The 15135-nt window shown below is 32.1% G+C and overlaps 1 protein-coding gene across 1 annotated transcript; it reads left to right on the top strand.

Moving 5' to 3' along the window:
* Window positions 1–776: 776 nt before the first annotated feature.
* Window positions 777–14493, top strand: LOC119612495 (protein sax-3-like; the record flags this gene model as incomplete). Its single annotated transcript, XM_037968305.1, has 10 exons — window positions 777–869; window positions 1036–1234; window positions 3577–3698; window positions 3821–3973; window positions 4080–4386; window positions 6310–6536; window positions 6642–6837; window positions 10189–10315; window positions 10397–10732; window positions 11990–14493. Coding segments are annotated over 10 exons (2340 nt in total), but the record flags the coding sequence as incomplete, so codon positions are not given.
* Window positions 14494–15135: the final 642 nt, after the last annotated feature.

The following is a 15135-nucleotide window of genomic DNA, read 5'->3' as shown; positions in this document are numbered from 1 at the left end:
CCTCTTTTTTTTCAGTACACACTCTAGCATTTACATTTGTAAAAACTATTATTACATACTTTTTTCTACCTTTTACTCCTTCCTGCCGCCAACTGCCATATCAAGTATTTAAATATGTATTCAATACAAATATATCAGCACAACACCGTTTACAACCAAATAACTGCGTGTGAAAATATATATCAGCATTTTAAATAAAATATTCACTATATTTATGAAGGAAGTAAATATTAAAGAAAAAAAAAGAAAATTTCCCAAAAAATAAACCTGATATTTATGATTTATTTAAACAATATTTGTTTTAACACTCAGTGTAGGTAGAGAATTTTGTTTGTGCTGCGGTATAGGGAGGAAAACTACTTTCATCAGCGATTATAGTGTTTAAGCCCATGAAAAGCGTGCGATTTATGTAGAGTTTTAAAAAAGCAAATTATTAACTAATAGACCAAATGACAATCCTATTAACTGGTCTGTTGAGTGTCTTTTTAAGCAGCATATTGATTAGTCAGTAGACTAGTCTGAATAGTTCATTGCGTAGCTTACAGACGAAAGTACGAATCGGTCTCAAATAAAGCCCATTTTGGGATCATATTTTTTCAACCGCTGCCGATTTATATTCGGATTACTCTCTTCTTTTTGTTAGTGTATGTATGAATATTGTCCTTGTATCTTTGTTTTAGTTATATTGATGCAGTTTTTTAAACATAATAAATATTAAAATTTTTATAATTTTAACCAGAAATTAATTAACTATTTATTTTTAATTTCTTTTAAAGGTGGTTGAATTAATAGATGCTGCTGCCATCAATTCCACAGCCGTACGTTTAGACTGGGTAATGCATGTGAGCGTAACGGAAAAATATGTTGAGGTAAGTAAAAATTTAAGGATTTTACTACATACGCCAAACACTTGTTCATACACCAGCAACACTCTAGAAAGCTTACTCTCAAAGAGTGAGAAAATGTTAATTAACACAATGTTTAACATATTTGTCTTTTAATTAACAAATTATGTTTCCCTTTTTTCTTTCTCAGGGCCTGTATGTACGCTATCGTGATGTTAGCGCCAATTCACAGCAATACAATATAATGACTGTATTGAATCCATCGATAGAATCACATGTTGTGGCCAATTTAAAGGAATATACAAAATATGAATTCTTTTTGGCGCCCTTCTTTCAGACGTTGGAGGGTCAGCCGAGTAATTCGAAAATTGTACAAACCTATGAAGATGGTAAGTTGTAACTCATTAGTTGTAAGTTTCACCACCCTCCAAACACAGGGTAATGTCTTTGAAATACTTTTTAATGACTACCCCATACCGTTACTATTACTTATCTATAGTTTAATAATGACTTATTTATAATGGGTTATAATAAACTTATTTCATAATAACTAGCTTCAGCCTAAAGCTAGGTAAACAGTTAACTGAAGTAGAACTGCACCATAACTGAACTAGAACTGAGCTAGAACTGAACTAGAACTGAACTAGAACTGAACTAGAACTGAACTAGAACTGAACTAGAACTGAACTAGAACTGAACTAGAACTGAACTAGAACTGAACTAGAACTGAACTAGAACTGAACTAGAACTGAACTAGAACTGAACTAGAACTGAACTGAACTAGAACTGAACTAGAACTGAACTAGAACTGAACTAGAACTGAACTAGAACTGAACTAGAACTGAACTAGAACTGAACTAGAACTGAACTAGAACTGAACTAGAACTGAACTAGAACTGAACTAGAACTGAACTAGAACTGAACTAGAACTGAACTAGAACTGAACTAGAACTGAACTAGAACTGAACTAGAACTGAACTAGAACTGAACTAGAACTGAACTAGAACTGAACTAGAACTGAACTAGAACTGAACTAGAACTGAACTAGAACTCAACTCAAACTGAAATAAAGCTGAAGTACAACAGAACTACAACAGCTTTTAGAAATTTACACTGTTTATTTAGCACCTTACTTGTAAGCATTACGTTTCAAAATCGATTATTTTGCCACTTTAACTCCTTACTTTGTAGTGAGCATTTTTGTTGGTTATTTAATTAAATTTTTCTAAAGTCTTGCTGATTTTTTTGTATTTTGTTCAACAAAAACTTATTAATATGTTAATTTTTTAATAATTTGTTAATATTCATAAACAAGTTAAAGTTGTTAACTTTTTCTGTATAAAATTTGTATTAAAGTTGTGCTCAAAAATTTTATATATTCCTCAACCTATTTTATATGTAAATTATTGTTAATAAAAACTATGCATAAAATTTACCATAATTTTGTTGCAATTTTTTTTAGCAACTTTATAACTATTTTATTAATGTTTAAAACAAAAAATAAAAAAATAGTTAACATTTTAATAAATTTTATTACAAAACCTCAAAAGTGGAAAAATAACATAAGTTGGAGAGTTTAAAATGGTGATTGGCAGTGATGAATTTTTAGTGCAGAAATCGAAATGTTTGATTCGGAAAGTAGAAAGACAGACACAAACCGTCATAGACAAGCATATAGAAAGATGGATAGACAGACAAAAAGACATACATACGGACAGACAGGCAGACAGATAGACAGACAGACAGATAAGCATGACAGACAAACAAAATTGAGAAGTGCTGACTCAAATATTTCTGGACTCAAGAAATACTTATCTTTCGGGTTCCACGATCGAAATTCCCACAGATAGGCAGAAAGACAGACGGCAAACATACAAATAGACACACAGACAGACAGACAAACAGAAAGACATATAGACAACCAGACAGCAGACAAATGCACCAACGAACAGACAAACGGGCATACACAAACTTTTCTAAACCCAAAAAATACTTAACTTTCGGATTCCACGAATAAAATGCCCATATGTTACAAACGGAAGGACAAAATCAATACACATGAACCATTTCTTGACGGTGGTATCTATAAAAACTTTTTAATGACACAGTAAAATACGCAAGCCACCTGATAGAACAACAAATATGAAAACACTAACAAACACTAAAATAGTTAAAACAACAAACAACCCGGAGTTATAGCGAACGAGTGAAAGAGAGAAAGAGTTAGGAAATTTTAACCTGAATACGAGTTGCAAATAGAAACGGAAGTGGCAGCATTTAGTTACACACACACACACTCATTTGCATACATGCATGTATATGAAAATTATGCGCAAATAAACTTTTATGTAAAATTTTAATTGGCATAAAACTGTCGTTGTAAACTAAAGTTAAACGAGATTGAAAATAATTAAAAATAAAAAATTGTAGCATAGATTTAGGCTGGTTGAAAAAGTGTTTAAATGATCCTGCGAACCTTAAGTTTAAACAATTTTCATTGGATAAAAAAGTTAATTGACTTTATCATTCCGATATATTGGTTGGATCATCAGATAGATTCTATGATGATCCATTTATGTCCGTCCATTTGATTGTTAAGACACGAGAGGATCTAAAAAGGAATAACTATTTGCCCCTTTGAACCTAATAATTTTTGATCATGAAAACTCACATCGTTTAAGTTTCTCAGACTAAAGCAATTTCAACTTCAATGTATTTTTCTCCATTTCAGTACCCTCAGCACCTCCCGATAACATACAAATTGGCATGTATAATCTAACGGCTGGCTGGGTAAGATGGTCATCGCCACCACCCCAACATCATAATGGCAATTTGCTGGGCTATAAAATCGAGGTAAGTTCCAATAAAAAGAATTTATGCTAAATATTCTAGAAAAATGTTTTTAGTTGCTGGAATAAAATATGAATTTAAAAATTTTTCTAAAACATAATTCTTTTCTGTTTCATTCAAAATAGGTAACGGCTGGTAATACCATGAAAGTGTTAGCCAATATGACTTTAAATTCTACCACAACTTCGGTATTGTTAAATAATTTAACAACTGGAGCCACTTACAATGTACGCTTAAATTCGTTTACCAAGGCCGGGGAGGGACCCTACTCACAGCCGGTTAGTACAATTACCAAACAAAAACCAATAAAATTTTTATTTAACACACTATTGATTTAATTATTAATTTTCTGTAATTATTGCTGTTTTCATATATCACCAACAGGTTTCATTATTCATGGATCCCGCACATTTAGTACATCCCCCGCGTGCTCATCCCAGTGGATCGCACAGCAGTATTACTGGCCATGCAGGAGATGGTGGTCATTTTGCTTATCATCCCAATGGTGCTGGTATGCCAGATGATGCTGCCACCACAACAACTCAACGCAAATCAACAACAATTGTCCATGAAACATGGTTTATGGCTTTGGTGATAACAATGCTTTTGGCCATTTTAATATCCGCAGCAGCAGCCATGTTGTTTTTCAAGCGGCGCCATCAATTGACCAAAGAATTGGGTCATTTAAGTGGTGAGTGTGTAGAAAATTTAAAAAAAGGAATGAAAATATTTTCGGGTAATTTTGTTTTTTGTGGTAATGAAAAATTCAAAAAGTTTACATAAAAAATGTTTCTTTGAAGATCCGAAGGACCATATAATTTTCAGATAATTTTAACTATAACTATAGACTAGACTATAGACTAGAATATAGACTAGATTATAGACTAGACTATAGACTAGACTAAAGACTAGACTATAGATTAGACTATAGACTAGACTATAGACTAGACTATAGACTAGACTATAGACTAGACTATAGACTAGACTATAGACTAGACTATAGACTAGACTATAGACTAGACTATAGACTAGACTATAGACTAGACTATAGACTAGACTATAGTCTAGACTATAGACTAGACTATAGACTAGACTATAGACTAGACTATAGACTAGACTATAGACTAGACTATAGACTAGACTATAGACTAGACTATAGACTAGACTATAGACTAGACTATAGACTAGACTATAGACTAGACTATAGACTAGACTACAGACTAGACTATAGACTAGACTATAGACTAGACTATAGACTAGAATATAGACTAGACTATAGACTAGACTATAGACTAGACTATGGACTAGACTATAGACTAGATTATAGACTAGACTATAGACTAGACTATAGACTAGACTATAGACTAGACTATAGACTAGACTATAGACTAGACTATAGACTAGACTATAGACTAGACTATAGACTAGACTATAGACTAGACTATAGACTAGACTATAGACTAGACTATAGACTAGACTATAGACTAGACTATAGACTAGACTATAGACTAGACTATAGACTAGACTATAGACTAGACTATAGACTAGACTATAGACTAGACTATAGACTAGACTATAGACTAGACTATAGACTAGACTATAGACTAGACTATAGAGTAGAGTATAGACTAGACTATAGACTAGACTATAGACTAGACTATAGACTAGACTATAGACTAGACTATAGACTAGACTATAGACTATAGACTAGACTAGACTAGACTAGACTATAGACTAGACTACAGACTAGACTACAGACTAGACTACAGACTAGACTATAGACTAGACTATAGACTAGACTACAGACTAGACTATAGACTAGACTATAGACTAGACTATAGACTAGACTATAGAGTAGACTATAGAGTAGACTATAGAGTAGACCTTAGACTAGACTAGACTATAAACCAGACTAATGACTAGACTACAGTCTATTCCATCACAATTATCTCTAAAAACCGTTCATTTATGGAAAATCTCTTTAAAAATTGGAAAAAGGGGTTCCAATATTCATCGTATTTTCCAACAATTTCCGTCACTTTATAATAATGAGCTTCGTTACTATTACCTATAAAGCCTAAAAACAAATTGCCCTTCTTAAGCTCTTTTTTTCACACTATTTAGAAAAAGTTAATTGTCAACAATTTGTCCCTTTACAAACGTGACATTTTTCATTTAGTGTTTTTAGAAATGTTTCCTTTTTCTCTGCTATATAATTTTACTATGTAGTAAATTACAACATTTTCACCAATTTGAAAATCAATCATGGTCATGATAGTAATTAATTTCTGTCTGACTGGGGAAAAAATACTAAACTTTTCGATATATATATTGACACTCTCTAATGACTTCCTTTAAAAGCAAAGTGGATTTTGATAAAACAAAAACTACAAAAATCCTTAATTAACTTGATATGGGTAAAGCGAAAAAAAAAAATACATTGAAACTGAAACTAATTCTATCATAGAAAAGGATAAAACAAAAAACTAAACCAATATTAAATTGAATACAAAAAGAAAGCACAGATTTTTTCTAACAAAAAAATGTTCAACCGTTTTTCCTAATCTTTCTCTTTCTGTTTATTTCTTTTTTATTTCTTGTACCCTTTTTATAGTAGTGAGTGCCAATGAAATTACCGCCTTGAATATCAATGGCAAAGACAGTTTATGGATTGACAGGGGCTGGCGTACCACAGATACCGATAAAGATTCCGGTTTGAGTGAAACCAAACTACTGTCTAATGCCAATAGTCAATCAAATTATAATACATCAATAGATGGTGGCACCGATTATGCTGAAGTGGATACCAGAAATATGAGTACATTTTATAATTGTCGTAAGGTGAGTTGTTGTGAAGTTTAAATTAGAGAAATATTTTTCTTTATAAGGTTTTCAAAATTGTGATGTTTATTAACTCTTTCGCTATTTATTTCATTTTTACTTTAGAGTCCTGAAAATCCTACTCCTTATGCTACTACCATGATTATAGGTGCTTCTTCGACGGAAACTACTTGCATGAAAACTTCTGGTTCTAGTACAGATCAAGATTCAGGCACTCATTCACCCAATTCGGAGGGCATTAATACTCACTGTCCTCCTAATGGTCCTACGGCCAAACATAATTATCATCAATATCCTCCCGGTAAGTAGAGAGCCTATTTTTATATGTATGTGTTTGTTATTGGTAGCTGGTAGATTTTGTATCTTTCTTAATGTTGCTTAAGTATTGAGTATAATTTTAAGAGTTTTAAGATTTGGTCCTTCGAACCGATTAAGAATATGTATTGAATGTGGTCAGAAGAATTGATAAGTTCAGAAACTTATCAAAAGGATCATCTTATCTTGTGAACTTGGGCAGTAACTTTTGCTAGTTCGAAGGATCACAGGAACGATCTATTTGTACTTCTTAAGGCAATTTCCTATTAATGATTTAGTGAAGGGTCTGTGGAAAGGGATGTTTTCAAATATTTGTTTACACTTCGAATAAACATTCTCCAATTTTAAGTCGAACCAACTGTAGCAGAGACATGGATTTCTTTACGTGAGCTCCTGCCTTAATGGTCTATGCTCATGTTGGTCCTTCTCAATCACAGGGGGTGCTACACATGACCACCTTCGTGTAACCACATGGACATTTTCGATCATGGTCTATCTACAAGCACTTTTCTCGAGTACTCGAGTTATATATTCTCTGAGCATTGCAGTTCAGTTGTGAAATGTCCGCTAATCTTCAGACCATATCTGAAGCATTACGACAATAAGCTCAACCACACTACTGTGACAGCTACTGCACAGCATTTAGGGAATATTATTGATAACATAAGGACAGGAATACTGTAAAACCATATCCATTGATCCATCAGACAGACAAATTCACAACCATATCGTCAGCTCTCACACCATTAACTCACTCAACATCCTGTTGTTATAGTATCAACACTTTTCGCATATATAGTCACCCGAAGTGACCTCGTCAATAGTTTCCCGAGGAGTATATAGTCTCATTTCGTAACAGAGACAGTTACTGTTGATTCGAAGGACCATAACCAATTGAGACCTTGATAAGTTCTATGTATTACAATAAAGAAGAAATTGTTGTACGTTCTTTAATCCAGACTATTATTAATTTCGCTTCGAATCAAAAACCATATCCACTGATCCATCATACACATACCGTTGACTCACTCAACATCCTCTTTTTTTAGTATCAACAATTTTCTCATAAATAGTTCTCTGAAGTGAACTCGTCAATAGCTTCCCGAGGAGTTAATAGACTCATGTAGCTACTTGTAACCTGTGATTGCAATAACTCCAAGGTAACATGTCCTAGGGGCAGTAACAGAGACAGTTAATATCGGTTCGAAGGACCATATCTTATTGCGACCCTAAAGAGGTCTATATATTACAATAAAGAAGAAATTGTTGTACGTTCTTTAATCCATGTAACGCGTGATTACAATAACACGAACGTAACATGTACGAGGAGCAGTAACAGAGACAGTTACTGTTGGTTCGAAGGACCATAACCAATTGTGACCCTTATGAGTTCTATACATTACAATAAAGCAGAAATTGTTGTATGTTCTTTAATCCAGACTATAATTAATTTCCTTTCGAACTAAAACCAGATCCATCACACGCACCATTGACTCAGTCAAAATTCTGTTGTTGTAGTATCAACACCTCTTCCATAAATTGTTCCCCAAAGTGACCTCGTCATTAGCTTTCCGAGGAGTAAATAGTCACATTTAGTTCATTGTAACCCGTGATTGCAATAACACCCAGGTAACATGTATCAGAGACAGTAACAGAGGCAGTTACTATCGGTTCGAAGGACCATAATCTATTGCGACCCTAAAGAGTTCTACATATTACAATAAAGAAGAAGTTGTTGTACGTTCTTTGATCCAGACTATAAATAATTTCTTTTTATTAAAGATTTTCAAATTCAACTCAATTTTTTGTGGATCAGTTTGTTTTTTCTTTTAATTTCTTCTTAAATTTCTAATATTAGTTTCGGATGAAAACTTCCAAATCCAAGTTGATTATTAGTCTCCGATCTTCGCCGAGATCACTTATAAATCACTATGTTCCATATACAAATGGGACTTTATGTGATATTTTTTTCTTTTTATTTCTTTTTACATTTCGTTATACGCTTCTGATGACATATTTCCAAATTTCCGATTTCTAAACGATCTTCCTTATGGTTTCGATCACTTAGAAACAATTCACTTTTATGTAAAAAAAGTGATCTTTTCGAACTTCAAGTCATGTTTCAAGGTTACTTTAAATGCCATTGTTATTTGTCTTAGCACTTCGTACGTCACAACTAGAATGTCCTTTTACATTTCTCTATTCGTTTGTGACGGAAATTTTTCAAATTTAAGTCGATTACCGATTTCTAATTGAGATCACTTAATTAAGTTTCATAAATAATTTGAGTATTTGTTAAATATTTAGTTCGAAGGACCTTTGGCGTCTAAGGTTTTTCATTAGTTTTGCCATAACGGTTCGTAGGACCAAAAAAACGAGGCATGCTTAAACTTATAAATTATTCTACACCTAATACTTTTGTTATCTACATTGCTTAAGCTTTTTTCTTTAACAATCTAATCCTTGCACATTTGTTATCATTACAATTTCTTTTTTTTTTTTCTAAGAGTTTAAGTTCCTTTACGTTAATAACCATATCATGATGTTTTAGCTTCTCTTTTCTATTATTTTCCCGTATTATTTTATTTCTTTCTTTCACTTTTGTGTATTTTTTTGCCTAAATACATACAATTGTTTTCGCACTCGATTTGTTAAGCTTAACAAGATTTTTTATTCAACTTGTATGTTGTTTTTATTTCAAATATAATACCATTATCCTTGTTATCCTTTTGATTTCAAACAAATGATTGCTATTGACAGCTGCTTGTATAAAATGAGAGGGGTATTTCGTTCCTTTTTTATTTTGGTATGTCAGCTCATTCTACAACCCCTCAACTTTAGTTATCTCAAGCATTTTAGAAGATTTATTTGTTGTAACGTAGCAGAATAGTATAAGACATATTTTTTTGCTTTAATTTAAATTATACAATAACTACAGGCAATATAATAAGCATTTTCAAGTATTTCCTGTTTATGGGCAAATATATGCTGAATATGTCAAGATTACATTTTATTATGCCTCGATATTTAACAGCCGTAGGTTATGAACTTTAGATGTAGTAGGAGTGTAAAATCGTAAACAGTTTTTGCTATTTAAATAATCTATGGAAAAATATTAACAAATAGCTAGAACAGCTTAACAAATTATTGTCTTTAGGCTATTTTTTTTGTGTTAAATTATAATTTCATTTTATTTTGTATTTAATTTATATATTCTTGGAAATTTATGTTAATTTTCTTTTTCTCACTTCCTATCTTCTTTCCCCCTACTCCAAATTCCAAAATTGATGTCGTCCATATAAAACAAAAAAAATTTTTGCAAAACAAAACTAATTAGAACAAATTAATTGGTCAGAATTTTTGCCACCACCACCGGAACATCCACCACCAGTACCCTCATCGTGTGGTTATGCACCCGGCTCACCACAATCCTCAAGAAAAAGTTCCAAATCGGGAGGTTCGGGGTAAGTTTAAATCAACATTTCAATCAACAAACATCTCTTAACAATTTTACTCAATTTCCTTTGAATTTTTTTTCTTTCCAGTGCTCTCAACTCTTCCATACACAGCAGTTCTTCCGGTGGTTTCTCCACCTGGGGCATGACACCTCAGTGTGCAGCAGCCGCCGCTGGTCGTGTGCCTCCACAGGAGAATTACTACAATAATCCTTTACCCTGTGTGGCTGGCACACAGAATCGTTATCAAATTACTCCCACAGCTCAACATCCTCCACCCCTGCCTCCCTATTTCCCACCGGGTGCTGGGGTGGGCACTGCCCAACTGCCGCCTCGTAATATACATATCCATTATCCGCCACCCAGACATGCTGTCAGTGAATATCAGCCTACGGGTACTCACAATTCGAGATGTTCTAATGGCAGGTGAGTGTAAAACAAACTGTTGAATTTTAATTTTCTTGGGACCATCGTGATCCAACTGATCATATAATTACTGAGATCACTGAGAAATTATTCAGTTCTATATAGATTTAAAAGAGACTTTCAGGGTTTAAATTTTTTCTCTTTCTAACTGATCCACATTAATATATCAGGTACCTGATCTAGAGTATATTTTCTTATATTCATATCTTTTTACATTTCTGTATTCTTTTCGGTTGAAAAAATCTTCAAATTGAGGTTGATTATCGTTTTTAACAGATTTTAGTTAAGATCGGGATCATTTCAGTAGATCACTTAAAGAGACTTGATCGGTTGTCGGTTTTCCTTTTGTTTCATTGTACTTTTTCATATTTGATTTCCATATCTAAGTTTATTATGGATTTCTAACTGATCATTTTTAAGGTTACGATCACTTAGAAACAATTTAGTTTAATTTTCAAATGAGGGTTTCTCAGTCAGTCCAACAACCGGAATATATTATTTCTTTTTATATTTTTTCATAATTTAAAGTCTAACTGATCTTCTCCATGATAGAGATCACTTTCAAATGGTTCAGTTCTTTATTCAGTTCTATTCTCAAATATCGTTTTTTCTTTTTAATTCTTTTTACATTTCTTCTTTTATATTTTGGAGACGGATCAGTTTCCAAATTTAAGTTAATTACCGATCTTCGTTAGGTTTGAGATCGCTTAGAGACACTTCACTTCCATGTTTAAAAGAAACTTTCATCGATAGAAAGAATTCAGTTTTATATATGAAAGAGATTTTTTCAGATTTCTATCTATTGTTCAGATCAGGTTTTCTCGAATAACAATTGATTGCAAATGATGTGCCATGGATAGGAAAAATTCCCAACTGATCTTGATTAAGCTTAAGATCATTTAGAAGGATCCATATATTAAAGAGATGTTTTCCAAAGTAATTTGCCTCACCACTTAAGTATTTGATAGGGTTTCCGAACCAGGGCATATTTTTTCTTTTTATTTCTTTTTACATTTAAGAATTTTGGATAAAAAAATATCCTGTTGATTGATTTTTAACTGATTTACATAAAAGTTGTGATCACTTCCTTTTAGTTCTTTCTATTCATGTCGTATTAATCATTTTGAAAAGGGGCCCATTAATCTTCTTCCATTATTTATCTTTATAGATTCCTTGTTTTCCCTTTCATTTCACACAAACTCGATTCGTCATTCCCAATATAATTTAACTAATATATGCTCCATTTTATCTTTCCAGAACCTGCAACAGTTGTGATGCCTTAGCATCACCTCACCAACCACTGCCACCACCCGGTGAGGGTTGGTATCAACCACTACATGCGGCTCATATGCCAGCCACTAACTCATCAGCCCATCAAATCTATCAATGTTCCTCTGAATGTTCCGATCATTCACGGACTTCTCATTCCAATGTCACAGCTCATAACCAACCTCCTACACATCATCAACATTCTCACAATCCACACGGTCACAGTCATAGTCACAGTCATATGGGCGGCAATGATACTATGCGTTCGGAGAGTAGCCAAGAAAATGGTAAATCTTCCAATCATCGATGTCACAATAAAACCAATAATCGTTTTCCCGAAATTATCGAGAATGATCAGAAAAGTTTAGCAGCCTCATCGTGTACTTATGAGGTTTTAGGTGAACCACGTAATTGCAGTGAATGCTGTAGTAGTTCACGTGAGGGTGATACCTGTTCCTGCAGTGAGGGTTCCTGCCTGTATGCGGAGGCCGGGGAACCGGGTATGCCGCCTCATATGTCGGCGGCCGTCTTGACGAGTGGTCCTAAGATATTAACACAAAATAATTGATATGCAACTTATGGTACAGTTGCTGGTGGTTGTGCTGTAGATGCTGCCGGTATGGTCACCGATGTTGTCATCTATTTCTAGTGAAGCAGCTGCCTAACAGCCACCAACATCCACCAACAACTAGCCACCACCATGTACAGTAAGTGTAAATTTTAATAAAATAAAACTTAATTAAAAGAAATAAATTAAAAAAATAAAAAAAAACATTTTAGCATTTAAACACTATTTTATACATTTATAATTTATTATTAAACAATACTTTTTACTAATTAAAGCTTAAACAAAAAAAAAATACCAACATAATCATTGTAAATTGAAAAGCATTGAGATTTTTTCGTAGCCATCGAATAGTTAAATTATTTTTAGTATTATAAGACATTTTGAAAAAAAAAACAAAACCTAAATAAAAGCAAAATTATTAAAATTACAAAATTCTTTTAAACAGAAGTTTTATTCGCAAAAGTAAGAAAATATGGAGAAAAATACAACAATTACTTAAGAAAATTCAGCTTGAACTTTTATGGCGTGTTAAGCTGAAATTTTTCTTTTACTAAGAATTTACAAAAAAAAATGGCTTTTATTATGCCATGTCGCCATTTTATTTCGTATTTAGCGGGGTTTGTGTTTGTCTGTTTATAAAATCCAGGGAAAAGTAATTTTCTTTGCTGTTTTTTTCCACTTTTTACAATTATTATGAAAAATTTTTTCATTTAGCAAAGGCTCCTGCTAACAATGGAATTTTGAATTTGATTGTTAAACTATTTTTAAAAGTTAAGGCAGTTTTATGTGTTATGTTGCTTAAAGTTTATAATATTCATAAAGTTCGAAGGACGAATTTTGTGCAAATCGTGATTTCATGAGTTAGATCTTTAGGCTTTAAATTTTTTAAAACAAATTCCATTTTAGAAAAATATAACTAAAAAATTACTTCCTTGTTTGAAAATTATGATTATGAAGCCAAAATTAGCAATTTTGGTTCGAAGGACCAATTGCCTATATCTGTTTAATTGGTAACTTTCTTGTGCTTTCTATATAAACATAAGATTTTAAAACTTTTAAATATTTTGTTATACAAAACTAATGAAAAATGTAGAATTTATTGTCTTGGCTCGCCGGACCATTTGTATAAAGAGTTTATTAAAATTCTCATGACAATTACATAAAAACTTTGCAAAACTGAATACTTGTTTACAAATTTCCCGCTCTGTTGGAAGAAGTTCTTTAACTTTAACAACTGAATTATAAATTTTTGGTTCGAAGGACCAATTTTGTGTAAATCGTGATTTCATAAGTTAGATCTTTAGACTTTAGCATTTTTTAAACAAATTCCATTTAAAAAAAATATAACTAAACATTTACTTTCTTGTTTGAATATTATTGTTATGAAGTCAAAATTAGCAACTTTGGTTTGAAGGACCAATTGCCTATATCTGTTTAATTGGAAACTTTCTGGTGTTTTCTATATAAACTTGAATTTCAGTTAAGATCTTAAAACTTTTAAAAGTTTTGTTATATAAAACTAATGAAAAATGAGGAATTTAATGTCTTGGCTCTTAGGACCATTTGTATAAAGACTTTATTACAATTCTCATGACAATTACATGAAAACTTTGCAAAACCGAATACTTGTTAACAAATTACCCGCTTTGTTGGAAGAAGTTCTTTAACTTTAACAACTGAATTATAAATATTTGGTTCGAAGGACCAATTTTGTGCAAATCGTGATTTCATGAGTTAGGTCTATAGGCTTTAACATTCTTAAAACTGGTAGCATTCTGGTGCTTTCTATATAAACATGAATTTTCGTTAAGATTTTAAAAGTTTTAATGTGCAAACTTATGGAAAATGTGGAATTTAATGTCTTGGCTCGTAGGACCATTTGTATAAGAGTTTATTACAATTCTCATGACAATTATATGAAAACTTTGCAAAGAGGGAAATTTGTTAACAGGTATTCGGTATACCTGTTAATAAATTTCCCTCTTTGTTTGAAGAAGTTCTTTAACTTTAACAACTATATTAAAAATTTTTGGTTCGAAGGACCAATTTTGTGCAAATCGTGATTTCATGAGTTAGGTCTTTAGGCTTTAATATCTTTAAAATAAAGTCCATTTTAGAAAATTATAACTAAAAATTTACTTTATTGTTTGAAAATTATTGTTATAAAGCCAAAATTTGCAAATTTTGGTTCGAAGGACCAATTGCCTACATCTGTTTAATTGGTAACTTTCTGGTGCTTTCTATATAAACATGAATTTCTGTTAAGATTTTAAAACTCTTAAAAGTTTTGTTATACAAAACTAATGGAAAATATGGAATATTATTTCTTGGCTCGTAGGACCATTTGTACAATGAGTTTATTACAATTATCATGAAATTTACATGAAAACCTTGCAAAACCGAATACTTGTTAACAAATTTCTTTCTTTGTCTAAAGATGTTTATAAACTTTAACAATTGAATTATAAATTTTTGGTTCGAAGGACCAGTTGCAAATAATTCGGTAATGTTTTTAAACTTTTAAATTTATTAATTTTAAAGATTAAAATAACGTTTTACCTTCAAA

The sequence above is a fragment of the Lucilia sericata genome, unplaced genomic scaffold (genome assembly GCF_015586225.1).
Source record: "Lucilia sericata isolate MDLA Ls3-8-SP2 unplaced genomic scaffold, ASM1558622v1 Contig001711F_arrow, whole genome shotgun sequence".
Lineage (NCBI taxonomy): Eukaryota > Metazoa > Arthropoda > Insecta > Diptera > Calliphoridae > Lucilia > Lucilia sericata.
The sequence above is the reverse complement of the archived record's forward strand: the minus strand, read 5'-3'. Positions and strand labels throughout refer to the sequence as shown.